Source organism: Protopterus annectens, chromosome 3.part0 (assembly GCF_019279795.1).
Source record: "Protopterus annectens isolate FY-2018-M chromosome 3.part0, PAN1.0, whole genome shotgun sequence".
NCBI lineage: Eukaryota > Metazoa > Chordata > Ceratodontiformes > Protopteridae > Protopterus > Protopterus annectens.
Window position 1 is genome coordinate 1414700781 of NC_056731.1, and position 16135 is coordinate 1414716915.

Sequence of the window (16135 nt, forward strand, 5' to 3'; positions counted from 1 at the left end):
TTAGAAAATGAATTCCAGTGCAAAGCCTGGTATTCTAACAAATTATATAAGAACAGTATTTAAAATATGTCCCTGATTTTTGATCTTTTGTACCAAATTATGTTTTGGCTTCGTCCCTGATTCTTATTCTAAGTATTTTACAGGTGTTATTTTTTCACAATCAGACAATGTATACACAGCAAAGTAATTATAACTACTGGCTAGAGTGGGTGCTGTTTCTGGATGAAGGTAATTTCCCCTTTTATTATTTGCTTTGTTTGAATAGTCTGGATTTACAGGATTAGTGTGCACTTGTGTGAAATAAGCTGGAGTACTTTGGTTATTGTACGTTTCTGTGAAACAAAGTTTAAATTACATAGCTATATCAACTGTTGCAGATTTTGCTTTTTTGTCTTTTCCTCATAAATATTATAGTTTTCTGGCAAATCATTGAGAATTACAGTCCCTATGTAATGGCAGACATTTGAGGTTCAGAATTCATATCCTACAGAAAAAGAATGTTGATGCAAAAACTATTATATAAGATCAATATTTAAAATCTAACCCTCATTTTGGGTCTTTGCCAGTTATTATTTTTCATATTAAATCCCTGATTCTTGTGCTAAGATGCATTAATTTTTTTTGTTAACATTATATAAAGTGTGAAGAGAAAAGCAGGTATAAGATGTTGGTTGGAGTTAGGATGCTCTATGGGTAAACCAAAAAAAAACTTTCCCACTTATCATTTGCTCAGTTTAAATAGTCTGCCTTTGCAGGACTATGATGCATTTCTGTGAAATAAGTTGGAATACTTGGACTACTATGTGTTTCTGTGAATCAAACTTTAAAATGTATTAGTTTGTCCATAATTTTTAGTTTATTGGTTTATTTTTCTACAGTCAAATATGCAAGATGTACATAGTCAACAAGGGTCTATAATTATTTGATATAGGGCCGTCTTTTGATGGGAATTATTAATCCTACTATCATAATCAAGTTAAGCAGTAATTAGTTTGGCTTTTAAATTGTAGTGTGCATTTTTGTAAATTAAATTTGAATAGTTTACTGTGGCTATTTTTTATCAGACATGGAGATTCAAGGTGTTCACAGTCAAGTGGCCATAAATGACAGATGTGGATATTGGTGGATTATCATGACAATAGTTTGAGTAGTCATTAATGGTTGAAATGTTCTGAAGTGGTTAGCTTTATTAACACTGGTTAAGACATTTTGTTTCATTGTGAAAGTGAAGCACAAGCAAAAAGCTGAATCCAAAAGTGCATGCATATCTGTGTGCGATACCCAAAAAGTATCTGTGTGCTGAAGTGGGCCCATTGCTTGAAAACTGCCCAGAGCCCAAGGTACACTTCATCTGCCACCACTTTGAAGTCATATATGGAAAAGGTACTTTGCATGATTTCCCTAGCTGACTTGATACCTACAAGAGCTAGAAGAATGTAAAGTTTTTCTGAATACTAGGACTAAATGTATGTTTTTGAAAATTGGACACTCTGTCTAGTGTATAGCAGTGAAAACATAGACCTGCAGACAATATTTTATGTAAAAACAGTGAGTGGAGTAGAGTTCAAGTAGGCTTGTTTATGGTCAAGTACAGTAAGCTGTACAGATGTTACCCAGAAGTAGTTAATGAGAAAAGACAGCATTAAAGGAATAAAGGAGCACCTCACAGTGTATGTAGAGATAATATCTGAAGATGATATGTATCTTTGCTATTGTTTGCAGCCATTACAGTTGGAGGGATTCAGGCTAACTTACTTTGAGGCCTTGATGGATTCTTCATTTGAATTATAGCTCCATTCAATTCTATGGTATGCTTTGAGCTGATCCTGTAATCACTGTTGTTATTTCTAAACCATTCTGGGTGCAGTTACTGTTGGGGTTATAAAATGTCATATTCAACATATTCAACATATTCAGCATGCATTTTTTGGGGATTATATTGATTGCCTATATTGATCTACAGATCAGTAGCAGAGAACTGACTAAATGTATGACAATTGATTTTCCTTTATAATTGTCATTTGGTATGAAATGGTCAGTCTGTAAATGTAGCTTTTCTCAGTTCTTACTTTTGCTGCCTGTTAATTATCAGCTCCCTTGAGACTTTTTTTGTTTGTGGTCTTGCTGTCTGTTAATTATCACCTCCCTTATAGCCAGTTGTCCCATTCATTTCCCATCACAGAGGAAATAGTTGACGAGGAGGGACCACCATTTAAACAGCCATCAAGGGTGGTTTAAGTTATTTTTCTAGGCATATCTTACAATGTGCATGGCTACTTAAGCAGACAAATGAGCCATCCTATGGGCAGTCTGCATTGGTTTTCTTTCACTAGTGCAAAAGACATTGCCACCTTCTTGTCTAAGCTGCTTTACACTTTCTTCTATTTGATGTTTCTGTTGTAGCATTTTTACATTTCCCTTCTTTTCCTTTATTACTCTGTTTTGTGTGTGTTTTGTGGTAGCATTTTGTTTATCAGTCTAGCTGCTCACTAGCATATTCTGTTTATTTCTAAGACATAAATCTTTCAATTACTCTTTCATCTGTTTTATCAGTCTTCTAACACCCTGCGTCATACTCACTTTCTGTCACCCACCTTAAATATGTCTTTCCATTTCTGTTAAATCAAACAGGTCTTCCTTTAGGATCCTTGTGTTCTCTGTTTCCTGCTATTTACCTTGCTGTGAAATTCTTACTGGAATTCATACAAGTCTTCTACTATATAAGGAACCAAAGCATCACACTGTTGCTTATCTTCTCCATATGCACGCTGATCTGTCTGCTGCACCACCGAGTAAGGACTCCTTGACCCATCATGTTGCAGAATTGCCTTGATCAGTGTTTCCACACCAAATCCTTCATCTCAGTTTATCTACTACTTCAATTTCTAACTTTTTCTTTGCTGCAACACTAAATTTATTTATTTTATTGCATTTGATTTTTATATTCTTGTTTTTGACATTGTAAATTCTAAATATTGAGATGTGTCTTCCTGCATTTATCTTCAAATATCTTTGGAGGTGCCTTTTCATAATGATTAGAATGGTTTCCTTCTCTAATCCTATGGGCTAGGCTTGTAAAGGCTCCAGGGCCATTAGCCTAGTACACACCTATGAACCTGTGAACATAGTATGATGTCATATCACATCTGCTTTCTTTCTCATGTCCATGCTCCTTTTTTTAAACTTTTGCTAACCTCTATATTTTGTTCTTTTGCTTGTAACACTTCCTCAGTCACATCTTGTTTTTTTCAGATGGTCCAATGTTTCTTCATCTCTAAGTAATGTTGTGCTCTGATCTGTTGCATTGAAGGTCTTAAATTATTATCTGTCACTTTTAATAGTTTTGTTGTGGAAGTATGTTCTTTCCTCTACTTTCTTTATTGAGTGTGCTGTGTAGAAATTCTGGCTGTGTTGCATAATATAAACAGTATATAATCTGTTTCATATCCTCAACAGTCAACTATATTACCTATATGCCTCTTACTTGGTCTCTACATTTTTTTGTTGTTATTCTTGACTGCTCTTTCCTTCTGCGTCAGTGGAACAACCCAAAGCAAGGCCTAGCCATGTGGCAGGAATGTTACCATAATCTGTGGATCCTATACTGTCTTCTTTTCCCATTCCTGGAACTAGTACCTATGAACACTTTTTATCCTGGGATATGTGTACTCACCTCAATCTGTGTGTGTGTGTGTGTGTGTGTGTGTGTGTGTGTGTGTGTGTGTGTGTGTGTGTGTGTGTGTGTGTGTGTGTATGTGTGTGTGGATATAGATAGGTGTATAATATTGATACATATGCAGTCTGAAACATCAAACCTTCATATGGGTGAACAATTTTTTAGGCTGTAAATAACAGCAAATGCTCATATGATCAAATGTTGTTTTCAGTGGATTTTTTGCTGGTAGTGTTGTGTATGGGTATTTGCCCTTACCCTGCTGTTGTGCAATCTCAGAGTTTATATACCTATCAGGAGGTGTGGGGGTGAAGGGCAGCTTGCTCTTCTGCAAAAAATGACTTTAAATTTTTGCTGTTTTGGATCATTTTAGATTTGAATATTAGTATTACATTGTCCTCTAATGGAATTAGTTTGTGCTCTAGAGTTGGAAATCAAAATATATGCATATTCATATATATTCATTCTTTATTTGATAACCCTCTTTATCCAGTTTTGGATCACAGGTGAGCCAGACACTGAATATCCTGGGATATGTGTACTCACCTCAATGTGTGTGTGTGTGTGTGTGTGTGTGTGTGTGTGTGTGTGTGTGTGTGTGTGTGTGTGTGTGTGTGTGTGTGTGTGTGTGGATATAGATAGGTGTATAATGTTGATATATATGCAGTCTAAAACATCAAACCTTCATATGGGCGAACACTTTTCAGGCTGTAAATAGCAGCAAATGCTCATATGATCAAATGTTGTTTTCAGTAGATTTTTTGCTGGTAGTGTTGTGTATGGGTATTTGCACCTACCCTGCTGTTGTGCGCTCTCAGAGTTTATATACCTATCAGGAGGTGTGGGGGTGAAGGGCAGCTTGCTCTTCTGCAAAAAATGACTTTTAATTTTTGCTGTTTTGGATCATTTTAGATTTGAATAGTAGTATTAGTATTACATTGTCCTCTAATGGAATTAGTTTGTGCTCTAGAGTTGGAAATCAAATGTATACATATTCATATATATTAATTCTTCATTTGATAACCCTCTTTATCCAGTTTTGGGTCACAGGTGAGCCAGACTATTCATAGCACTGAATTCCACAACTCTGTCAACTAGTCCTGTGAACTAGTCCTGAGTGGGATGTCATCCACCACAAGGATGCATTCATACACAATCAGTCAGAGTTCTGACATACGCACAGGCAATTTGGAGTCATTTGCAGCATGTCTTTTAGATGGAGGAACCCAGAATACCCAGAAAAAACCCACACAAACCCAAAAATGGATGCAGAGATTCTACTCCAACTAACTCACCTAAACAGCCAATCACTGAGAGCAGTACTACCTGCTACACAACTGTCATGTGTACACTAATACTGTATACATAATAGAGTAATGATGGTATTTGATGTTCTGTTACTTTTGAGTTGCACTGCTTTTTAAAATACTTCTTATGAACCAGTTTTAAGGGAAGGGGGTCTTACTGGAAAATTCAGTGTTTATATTACTAGACAAAGGAATAATAAAACTGATTAAAGCATATAGTGATAATCAAGTTAATGTTTTATCAAAAAGAGTAAGGTCACATTTTTCCTCTTTTAAGAGACTGGATGATAGGATACATACTTCACAATCCAAACTTTGGGATATGATCAAGGACCAGATGATGATGCAAAAGGTAAAATAATGTTTTCCTTCTTGATTAAATCATATAACAAACCTTTTTAAATTGTGGATGTTGATTTCTGAACCTTGTTATAAGTTAGAATGTTCTTTTTTTCAAAATAGGCTCCTGAGTTGAGGTACATAATAAGTCTTGTCAAGTAAAAAGTTCCATCTTAAGATAATAGTAAAAACGGTACCAGAACTGCAGTCAGCCATTTACGATATTAAGTCAGTAAGCAAGTTCATGAATGGCTTCCTTATTCTGCCATGTTCCATACCTGCAACGTAAACTGTGTATCTTACTAAAATGTTGTATTTGATGTAATGTATTCTTATCATGATTATTTTTAATGTTGCTGGTCTAAGAGGCAAACACACAAACATATGACTAAACTACATAGCACAAAGATTAAAGCTGCTAGTCTCCCAGTTAGTGGGTTACTTTTCTGTTTAACCAGCTCTGTATAACCTATCCAGTAGTTATTGTTAACATTACAAGTTACTTACAAGGCAAATGATGGAAATAAAGTAAAATAACCCTGTTTTTGTGTACATCCGACATTTTGTTTATTTGCTCAGACCTGTTTTCATTTAAATAGTATTCATTACTATTTTTCCAAAATATAACAGAAAACAGGCATTTGCAGTTATTTGCATCTGTTCAGACATCTGATTTTCTAAGAACAATGCCTATAATTTCCTAGACTGCTGCCTCTTCACCTACATTAAATATATGTGCATCTGATTCTTTCTGTACATTACTGTCATATATGTATAGAAAACAGATAGGTCTCCTGGGTAAAAATAAAAATGGCACATCGTTAGTACAACTTATTCAGAATTGTTACACTGTGTGATGTGGGTATTATTTGTGGATGATGTGGGTATTATTTGTGGAGTCCATCTCCTTTTTGAAACTGAGTAGCACACATCACAGTGCAGCAGATGACATTCATCTTATTTGATCTCTGTGTGCAAATGTCACATGAAAAGACAGCTAAGAAATGCTCAGAATGTGAAATATTGGCTCTGTTTCTTAGTTGTTCACAAGTTATCCTGTTAAATGAACAATGGGAGTGTGAACAAGGAACTGTGCATAGTTCTACTACACCTGCTAGGAAGCTGCCAGAGAGGCTGCATGTTTTTTACATTGTTGGTGAGGATAAAACCTTTGTAAAAGTGGAGTTCAGTATAAGTGGTTAAAATGTTCACAACTGATGTCAGCGGGTAGGCACAGATTTGTATCGCAGGTGACAGGTGAAGAGATTAAACATCATATAGTATATATTAGCTGCTCCACTATGGGGCCAAGTAATGAGCTCTATGAGTTGTCACTGATCACCCAAGGTAGGTCAGAAATTATCCGTTTTACCCTCACCCTAGCCAATTGCTGATCCACTGCATATATTGACAATTCAGATTGGTATGAATTGGTTTATCATTAATTTCCATTTACGGAATTATATCATATGGTTTAATAAGCTTGAAATTGGCTATGTGTACTGTCAGCCTGTCATCCACGACTCTATTAATATTCTTAAGGAGCGTGACAAGCTTCAGTCAATAGGATTTGCTCGTGATTCTGCTTTGTGCATTCATATCCACAAGGAGTACACCACCATTGTCTTTCTGAGCCAGACACATGATTATTCACTACAGTTGCTGTAAATTTACATAAATGCATATCAGGCTAAGGGCCCTAACAGTGGGGTCAGTGCTTAATGTGAATACGAGCTCATCCTCTGTTCCATTTCACTTCATCTTGACAGGACTTCTAATAAATAAAAGACCTCAGCTCAGTCTTCCCATAGCAAGTATGTACGGTATAACTTTGCACTACTTAAACATCATCTGATAGGAAATCATTTGTGGAGTAAGGAGTCTCAGTTTCCAGACTGGGTGAGGTGTCATCCATAGTTCTTTCAAGATGAATGTATTGAGCCTTGAGGTGATGTGGAATATATCAGAGCACATGCAAATTCTTCCCCTTGCAGTAATCATCTTAACAGGTACCATTGCCATCACCATGTCTAGGGATACTGGCATGCATGCAGGCCTCTAGTCTGTTCCAGAACTCACTGGCATCCTTACTGGTATGCATGCCCTTATTGCTTAATAGTCCATGTCCAAATAAGTTTGTTTGTTTGTGTCTTTTGGCTTTTCCCTGTTAGGGGTCGCCACAGTGGAACTCCGGTCCGCTAATGATTGGTAGTTGATTTTTACGTGCCGAGTTACCAGCTCTGATGCACAACCTTCAACGAAGGTACGCCCATTCATGCATGTCTCCACGCAAATAAGTAAATAGTAAAATTATAAATGGGGAGCCATGATGATAGAGGTCTTGCAGAAGAAAAGCTTTCTGGTATTCCTAGTCATAGATGTTTATGACCTTGGGGACCCATCAGAAAACTTCTTTTTCGGTCCCATTTATGGGTTCTGCTATGGTTGTAGCCCCTGAGAATCACCGTGAATTGTGAGAAGAGTTCTTAGGTTTCAGTGCATTTAATAAGTTTCATTGGGACACAGTTGGACACTGTACATTGTTAGACTTTCTACCTGAGTAGAAGGCCTAGGCAGTCATAACCTTGGCATCTTCTGTGGGACATCAGATGCAGGTGAAAACTTGCACTTGTTAATGCTTCCTGGGCATGGTTTGATGATAAGTCCCAGTTTCATACTGACTGCCATCCCTATGGAGTTGATCCTATGAACTGTGATTTGCCAGTTGATGCAAGTTACCATACTCTCACAGATGTTTTCCTTGTCTCATAAGGCTGTTGCCATGCCTATTTAATGCTAGAGTATTTCCAGGATTCTAAATGAGGGTGCTTACTTCCTGATACCTGACTCATCACAAGCTCTGAAAATTGCATATAAATCTACTACAGCCAAAACCAGTTTTACTTGTTGACCAGGCTGTAGAGACAGAGAGAGAGAGATGGGGACAAGATTTAAAGTTTGAGCCCTGTTAGTAAGTCCAGGGAAACCGTCCAACTGCAATATCTAAACAGGGTGGGATGCATTCATACCCTTCTGCTTGAACGTACAATAACACTGCATGACACATGACACTTTTTAGTTCAGGTTTCAAGCCTCCTGTCTTTTAGAAGCCTCCAATCCCATATGTTAAACTGCTGATCACATTTTAATGTAGTGTATAGACAGGCTAGCCCAATCCTTCCATAGTGCTTTGTATAACGATGTCACACTGCCCTGACTCCAGAAACATCACAATTGTTATTAGATTCTTGGAAGACTTTATAATTTTCTTGACTATGCTGGCTGTTTACATCTCCACCATACCAGCATTGACACCAGCCTTTGGACCTTTAGTTGCCTTGATGGCCTATGGCATGGTAAGTAGTCAGAAGCTGTACAATATCTTTGAATATGAGGTGGTAGCAGTAAAAATAACAACCTTTCTGTTAAGGTTGCAGGGCCAAAATAGGTTCGAAAAAAAAAAGAATACAGAAAGCAATATGATATTTTTGAGGAGACTAGGGCATTGGAGGTTTTTTGTTTAATATGATGTAGGCTTTCTATCATGCAAGGAAAAGGGCAGGTGATGCAGTCAGGCAGGTGTTACCTGCTGTCACAGTCTGTTCTGCATATTTGTCAGTGTGAAAGGTTGCTTGATTTTTTGGTAAATAGGAACATCTAGAAGTATATTATGCTACTATGCCACTGCTGAACTGACTGAAATGCAAATAATAAAGGCAAAATGTAATGCACAGTTGTATATGCAGACACACACACACATACACACACACACACACACACACACACACACACACACACACACACACACACACACACACACACACACACACATACATACATACACTCACCCAGACACACACACACACACACACTCACCCAGACAGACGCGCACACACACACACACACACACACACACACACACACACACACACACATACACTCACCCAAACACTCACCCAGACACATGCACATGCACACACACACACACACACACACACACACACACACATACACACACACACACACACTCACCCAGCCAGAGACACACACACACATACACACGCACACACACACACACACACACACACACACACACACACACACACACACACACACACACACACACACACTTCTTGCATTCAGCTCTGTCTTAACATTTCTATTTAAAATTTAACAACATAATTTAAACATAAAAAAATAAAAGACATAGCAGCATATTTGAACATCAAGCCTTGCTAAGCACTGTTAAATATAGCAGTAGTGCTACAGGGTGATGGATGCTATTCATATTCCTGGCCTCATAAATTGTTTAAATATTCAAATAGCAGTGACTGCTTAATGTGTAAACAGCTTGATGAGATGTCTGGGGTTTCCAGTTTAATGGAATGCATAAAGCAAGGTGAATTCTCATTAATACCTCTACTAGATTCACTGAAGATTGTTACTGCATTGATGCTGCTGGTTCAAAGTTCTCCTCTGAATTGTACAAAGTGCCTGACAAGCACAGTGTATAAAAGGTCTCGTAAACTCCATTCACAGTTTAGCTACAGCACAGTCTCGCTGTAGCCTTGGGGACAGCACTCAACAGTGTTCAGTGTCAAGTGATGACAGGCAGGGGTAAATGGAAAAGCTTCTGAGATGCTTCACTTTCTCTTGTTTTCACTGAAAACTGGCATGCTTCCAGGCCCTGCCTGCTAACACTACATAAAGTAGCAGCTGGTTAGCAACATTAGCAAACAAGGCCTCAGGGCTGCCCACATTCCTGTTCTCCGTTCACCAACTGCTGTGCATGGAAACAGCTGTATCAGATGAGAGGCAGCCAAGAAGTAGTTACAGCTTGATATATACAATTGTTTTGATACAGTTTATCAGTTAAAAGCTTAGATGATGATAGCTCTCTAGGCTAATATTTTTTCATGGAAGGAGGGAGACATTGAGAAAGCAAAAGAGATAGCAGTGTTAGGAAATCACAGTGATACAGCAGTTTTGAAAAGGTGTCAGGAGAGAGAGGATACAATAAAAATGATTTTATAGCAGCAGTTTTTTTTAATTATATCCTCATATATCCCTAGCTTCTTTTAAAACAAAAAATGAATTGCCTAGAATTAAAATACAGTATAGAATTGTGTTACATATTTTAGGTTCTAGGCATCTTAAACTAGAAAAATGAAAACAGTTACAGCATTTATGAAGGAGCAGTGTGCAGCTGTTCTATTACTGATGTACGGTAGCTACTCTGGGTTTTTAGAATTAGTACTGTCAATTGAATTTAAGAAAGGGTTGCGCACAATTTGTGATATAATAGTTCCTCTTGTCTAACTTTCATTAATTTATTACTATGTGTCTGTTTTATTTAGATGAGTATTTGAAGTAATATGGCTTCAGCTTAAAGTTATTTTTGTACAATAAATGAAGTAAAACATATAGCTGTCCGCTGCTTGTACATATAACAAAGGTTATCTTAGAAGCTACAGTTTCTTTGCAGTGAAGCTTGCCTATTCATCTACCTTGGGTCTGGAGTGAGTGCCATGATTGACTTTGTCTTCCTCATAACCCTGAACTTAAGTAGGTATCATTGAATAAAAAATAATTTATGAATGTCCAGGTCCTTAGTATATTCTGGTCACTATGTTAACAAATGAAAAAAAAAAAACATTAGAAAGCAAATGTATGAATGACCCATTCAGAGACAGTTTGGCAAATAAGAAAACATCTGTACAGAAAGTTTATAATCTCATTTTTTAAGTACTTCATGGAAAATCAGATCACCCCTAAAACATAGAGCTGTAGCTAAGTTATTTGGCACCCTGGGCAGTTCCTCAAATTGGTGTACCCCTCAACTTAAACTTGAGGCACAAAAAAAAAAGTTTTTTTTTACGATTCTGTGAACTATAGCAAGATGACATTTACTACAACTATAAGAATCAGCTTGCTAACACACACACACACACACACACACACACACACACACACACACACACACACACACACACACACACACAAAACTAAGGACTTAACAGATTTAGCCTTGAATAATCCTACTGCCGATCACGCTCCCTAACACCTTGAACCTGGGGCAGCTGCCACCTTCGCTCCACCATAGTTACATTAAGTGTGGGATTGGCTGTTCATGTCAAAACCTTTTGGTTTTGTTGACTGTAACAGATTAGTGAAAGATTTGCTGAAGTTGTGTTTGTGAAATCATATATGTAAAGGAGGTATGTAGCAAAGCCCTCCATGTAATTGCTGATTTTATGTTATTTCAGCTTATTTCAATGTAGCTGAATTTGGTGAATTGTTTGTTAGGCTTCTTCATGCATGTCACGTCAGGATGCTAGTAGTTTGTTCTGCACTCAAAGGTAGTTTATTGGCTTTCTGATATAATTCATAGCAAGAAGTTTTTTGACTGAGTGTGTGTGTGTGTGTGTGTGTGTGTGTGTGTGTGTGTGTGTGTGTGTGTGTGTGTGTGTAGGTTTTATGTGTGTTACAATATGAGACTTTCAGTTTGCATTAGGTGTGGTGTGTGTGGTATCTGTGTTCAGCTGTGATGTCCTTACATTCACCGCTGCAGTATTCTTTACAAATGGGCATTCCCCACCTTCCGGACAGTTTACCAAAGTCTACCATTGCTTTAAGGTACGCTGAACATCACCTGCACACTCCTTGCGTAGGGTAGGGCATAAAGGTGACGTTCAGGCATAGCATCCTCAGAACTTCATTGCCGTCAGTCCGAATGCTGTTTTAACCATCGGTCTGATACAGCCATCCATTTTTTTAACCGTTTTTTTCTGTTTGTTGGCATTCCTGTGCTTTCTCCTGTTTGCTGGAGTCCTCACAGTTGCAGATAAGTACCCAGTTGCATTTTTGGTTACTTTTTCTGTTTGTTTTGTGCTATTTGGGTTTAATGTCATCCAGGAAGGGTAAATGCCAGTGTGGGAGACTGATTCCCCATAAAGACCGCCACGATAAGTGTCTTTTTTGCCTAGGTGCAGCTCACAACCATACATCTTGTTCAATTTGTCAGGAATTTGTCTTCAAAACTCTTTGTAGTAAGCTTTCTTCTCTTTCCTTGTATCTTGAGAACCAGTGTCTTAAGCTTCTTGCTTCAGATACTATGGATGGAACTTCCTGCCCCAAGGGTCAGCCGTCAGGGAAGAAGAAGGTGCATAAGGTAAGACTGGAATCTTCCACTGTCCAGCCTCTGCTGGGAGTTTCTCCTGAGGTTATTATAAACCTACAGGCGCACCTGGTTGTTTTGTCAGACTCTTCTACCATGTCTGGGTTGGAGGCCAGTGAGGATCTGGTGGGCAGTATGTCCGATAAAGCTTTACAGGCATCTGTTTCGGGTGTTCAGAGGGAACCATGGTTGACTGTTTCCAAGGGGTCTAGAGGGATTCTGCAGTTTCTCTTTAGGGAAGAGGTTCCTACTGCAGTTGTGGAATGCTGTCCTGAGTCTCGGCCTTCTCAGGTTTCTAGGACGGATGTCCCCTTAAAAAAGAAACAGAAAACTAATCATGTTTCTTCTGCTCCTAGGGATCGACAAAGTGAGTGGCAGGCCTTTACTGTTGTTGAGGCCTCCTCAAGGGGTTTCAGTTCCTGCTCCTCTTTGATCCACTTCTTCCCCTAAAAGGCCCAGAGAATTAAATTCTTCTGAGGTGGATTGTGGTGATGACTTCTTTGCTTATTCGACCCAGCTTCCTTCCCCTTTAGACTACGTATCTGAGTTGGAGGATTCTCATACTCTAGATAATCCTTCTGAGGAAATTTCCTTTGGGGACACAATCTCTAGGATGATGGAATTTTTTAAGTGGGATTGTGCCCGGGTTTCGGATATCCATAAGAGGTACTATGAGTGACTGCAGATGGAATCTCCTAAACCTGCAGCCATTCCTCCTGTCTTGCCTGCTTTATTGGATCTTTTTTCCAATGCCTCTAAAGCACCAGATTCTCTGCCCCTGCTCCCAAGAAGTCTTATAGGTTACCTGAGGATTGTTTCTTTTTGTTTAAATGTCCTGCTGCTGACCCCTCTAAAGTATCTGGAGCCTCTGATAAGCCATCTCAGTTGCTTCCTTTATCCAAGTTACTGCCTTCTGATAAGGACAGCAGAACCATGGATAGGCTGTGTAAGAAGGTTTATACTTCAGCTACCCCAGCTTTTAGGGCTATTAATTATCAGACCCATATCTCTAGGTATGTCTTGGCTTTTTCTCAGGTTTGTCAGCTTTTTTCTGCTCTTCCAGACTCTGAGGGTAAATCTTCTGCTCTTTTCTTGCTTGGGACTTCCTCTCAGGTAGTTTGTCATTCTATCAAATGTAGTTATGATGCAGCAGATGCCTCTTCTAAGGCTGCTGCTTCTGGTTCAGTTCTAAGGAGATATTCATGGCTTAGGCTTCGACCTTTGCCTGATGATATTAAGGTTAAGTTGATGGATGCTCCTCTGGATAATACTCTTTTCTTTGGTGATGTGGCTGCTGGTTTATTTAAGTCTCTTCAAGACAAGGAGAAGACTTTATAGGAGCTTAAGTATGTCTTTGTTTCTCCTGTGCCTAAATTTCAGTGTAACTACCCCTGTAAGCCAGCCTTTGTTCATAGGCAATCCTGCCCTCCTTCTAAATGTAAAAAGGGTAGTAAACGGACTCCTACTGCTAAGGTAACTCAGACTGCAGGGATTCTTAAGCCTTCCTTTCCTGACAAACCAGGTGCTGTCTGATTATCCACCTGTTCCCAGCCACATTCCTCTTTCTCTTTGCCTTTCTCTTTCTCTTCCTGTTTGGCTCCAAATCACCCAGGATTCTTGTGTTTTGTCAAGGATTCTTGTGTTTTGTCAATCATTCGGCAAGGTTACTTCATGGTATATATGTCCTGCTGTCCTTTTATGGGCATTCCTCAGCCTCCTCAGGAACAACTTCCTTTTTTCCCAGAGGTTCTTTGAGACCTCTTGTCTCAGGGTACTATTCAAGAGGTGCCTATGTCCCAAAGGGGGAAAGGGTATTATTTAAGAATGTTTCTAGTGCCCAGAAAAGAAGGTACTTGGAGACCCATTCTAGACCTCTCCCATCTAAATCCTTTTCTGAAGGTGCCTTCCTTTTGGATGTTGTCCCTTCAGTCCCTTTTTCCTCTCTTGCTCCCTCAGTCCTTTCTGGTATCTCTGCACCCAAGGATGCTTATCTCCATATTCTGATCCATCCTCTTTTCAGGAAATTTTTGCATTTCTCTGTTGCTTTCTAGCATTTTCAGTTATGTGCTTTGCCCTTTGGCCTCTATGCTGCCCCAAGGGTATTCAGTAAATGCCTCCCTCCTGTGATTGTCTTTGGCAGGCTTCAAGGGATCCAAATATTTCCTTATTTGGATAACCTGCTAATTCAGGCATATTCTCCAGATGCCCTATTGCAAAATCTTAATTTTATCATTTCTCTTCTTTGGAGCCTGGGATTCACAATAAACTTAAAAAAGTCTTCCCTGACTCCTTCTAAGGATCATGTCTTTCTGATTTGCAGGGTTCAAACGGTGCCAATGCTGGCATCCCTTCCTCCTCCAAAGGCATTAACATTTCTTGCTTTCAAACTCTTCTATCCCAGCCTCCATTACAGCCAGGGAGTTTCTGAGAACTCTGGGGTTCATGGCTTCCACCATTCCAATGCTTCCTCTGGCCAAACTCCACATGAGGAAGTTCCATTGGTTTCTGAAGTCTGTGTGGCTTCAGCATGCGCATCCTCTAGACTTTCCTATTCATCTTCTCCCTTGTCTCAAGGAAGAACTTCTGTGGTGGATTCAGTAGTTGTCTCTGAATCCACTGCTCTCTTTTCAACCTCCTCTTCTATCTCAGGATCTGTTCACAGATGCTACAGATGTGGGATGGGAAGCAGCGTTTGGCTCCCTGGGGCTTCAGGGAGTGTAGTCACCTCGTCTGTGGAAGAAGCACATCAACATCAAAGAGATGAGAGCTCCTATGCTGGCTTTTTAGGCCTTTCATCCTCTCTTGTGGGGCTTCTCAAGGTGTTTGCAGACAATACCACAGTCATGTGGTACATCAACAAACAGGGAAGGGTACAAGATCTTTCCATTTTTGCCAGCTGCCACTTCTGGTATGGGATCTGGCTTTCATGTATCAAGTGTCTCTTCAGGCAGTTTATATTCCTTCAGGTCAGAACATTGTGGCAGATGATCTGAAAAGATCCTTCACTCAATCCCATGCATGGATGGTTCACAGGGATGTGTTTCTGGACATTGTTCATCAGTGGGTACTACTCAAGTAGATCTCTTTGCCTCCTCTCTGAACAGACATCTTCCTCTGTTCTGTGCCAGAGTCCCAGGTCATCTGGTATGGAAGGTGGGCACCCTCTCATTTTCCTGAAAGGGGATGTTTCTTTATGCATTCCCTCCCCTTCCACTCATTCTGAGAATTCTGTTCAAGATTCAACAGGATGCTCCCAAAATCTTGGTGGTGACTCCCTTTTGGCCATGACAGCACTGGTTCCCTCTACTTCTGCATCTAGCCAAGGGCAATCACCAGAAGTTACCTCACAGAGTGGACCTCCTAACACAAGACAAGGGGTCTTTCATCCATCCCCACCTGTCCACACTTCAACTGACACTGTGGGTAATAGAGTTTTGATCCCTCATATACACCTTTTTTCTGACGACGTGCTGCAGGTCTTGCAGGAGGCCAGGAAACTTACTACTAGGAAATCCTACTTGTCCAAATGGAAGAGGTTTTCTATTCGGTGTCTTTCTCATGACCTGGACCCACTTTCTCTGGATGTTCCTTTGGTTCTCTCTTATTTGTGTGAGTTGCTAAATGCTGGTTTGGCCTATT

General features: G+C 39.4%; 1 protein-coding gene across 5 annotated transcripts in view; it reads left to right on the forward strand.

Moving 5' to 3' along the window:
• The window catches only part of TOX (thymocyte selection associated high mobility group box), an 831700-nt gene that overhangs the window by 599062 nt on the left and 216503 nt on the right, over positions 1 to 16135 (forward strand). For 4 of the 5 annotated variants that reach the window (XM_044065484.1, XM_044065480.1, XM_044065483.1 and 1 more), the window contains exon 4: positions 5258 to 5332. The exons of the other annotated variant lie outside the window; for it this stretch is intronic. In XM_044065484.1, the coding sequence (XP_043921419.1) occupies positions 5258 to 5332 (75 nt within the window). The remainder of the gene's footprint in view (positions 1 to 5257; positions 5333 to 16135) is intronic. 5 annotated transcript variants of the gene reach the window in all.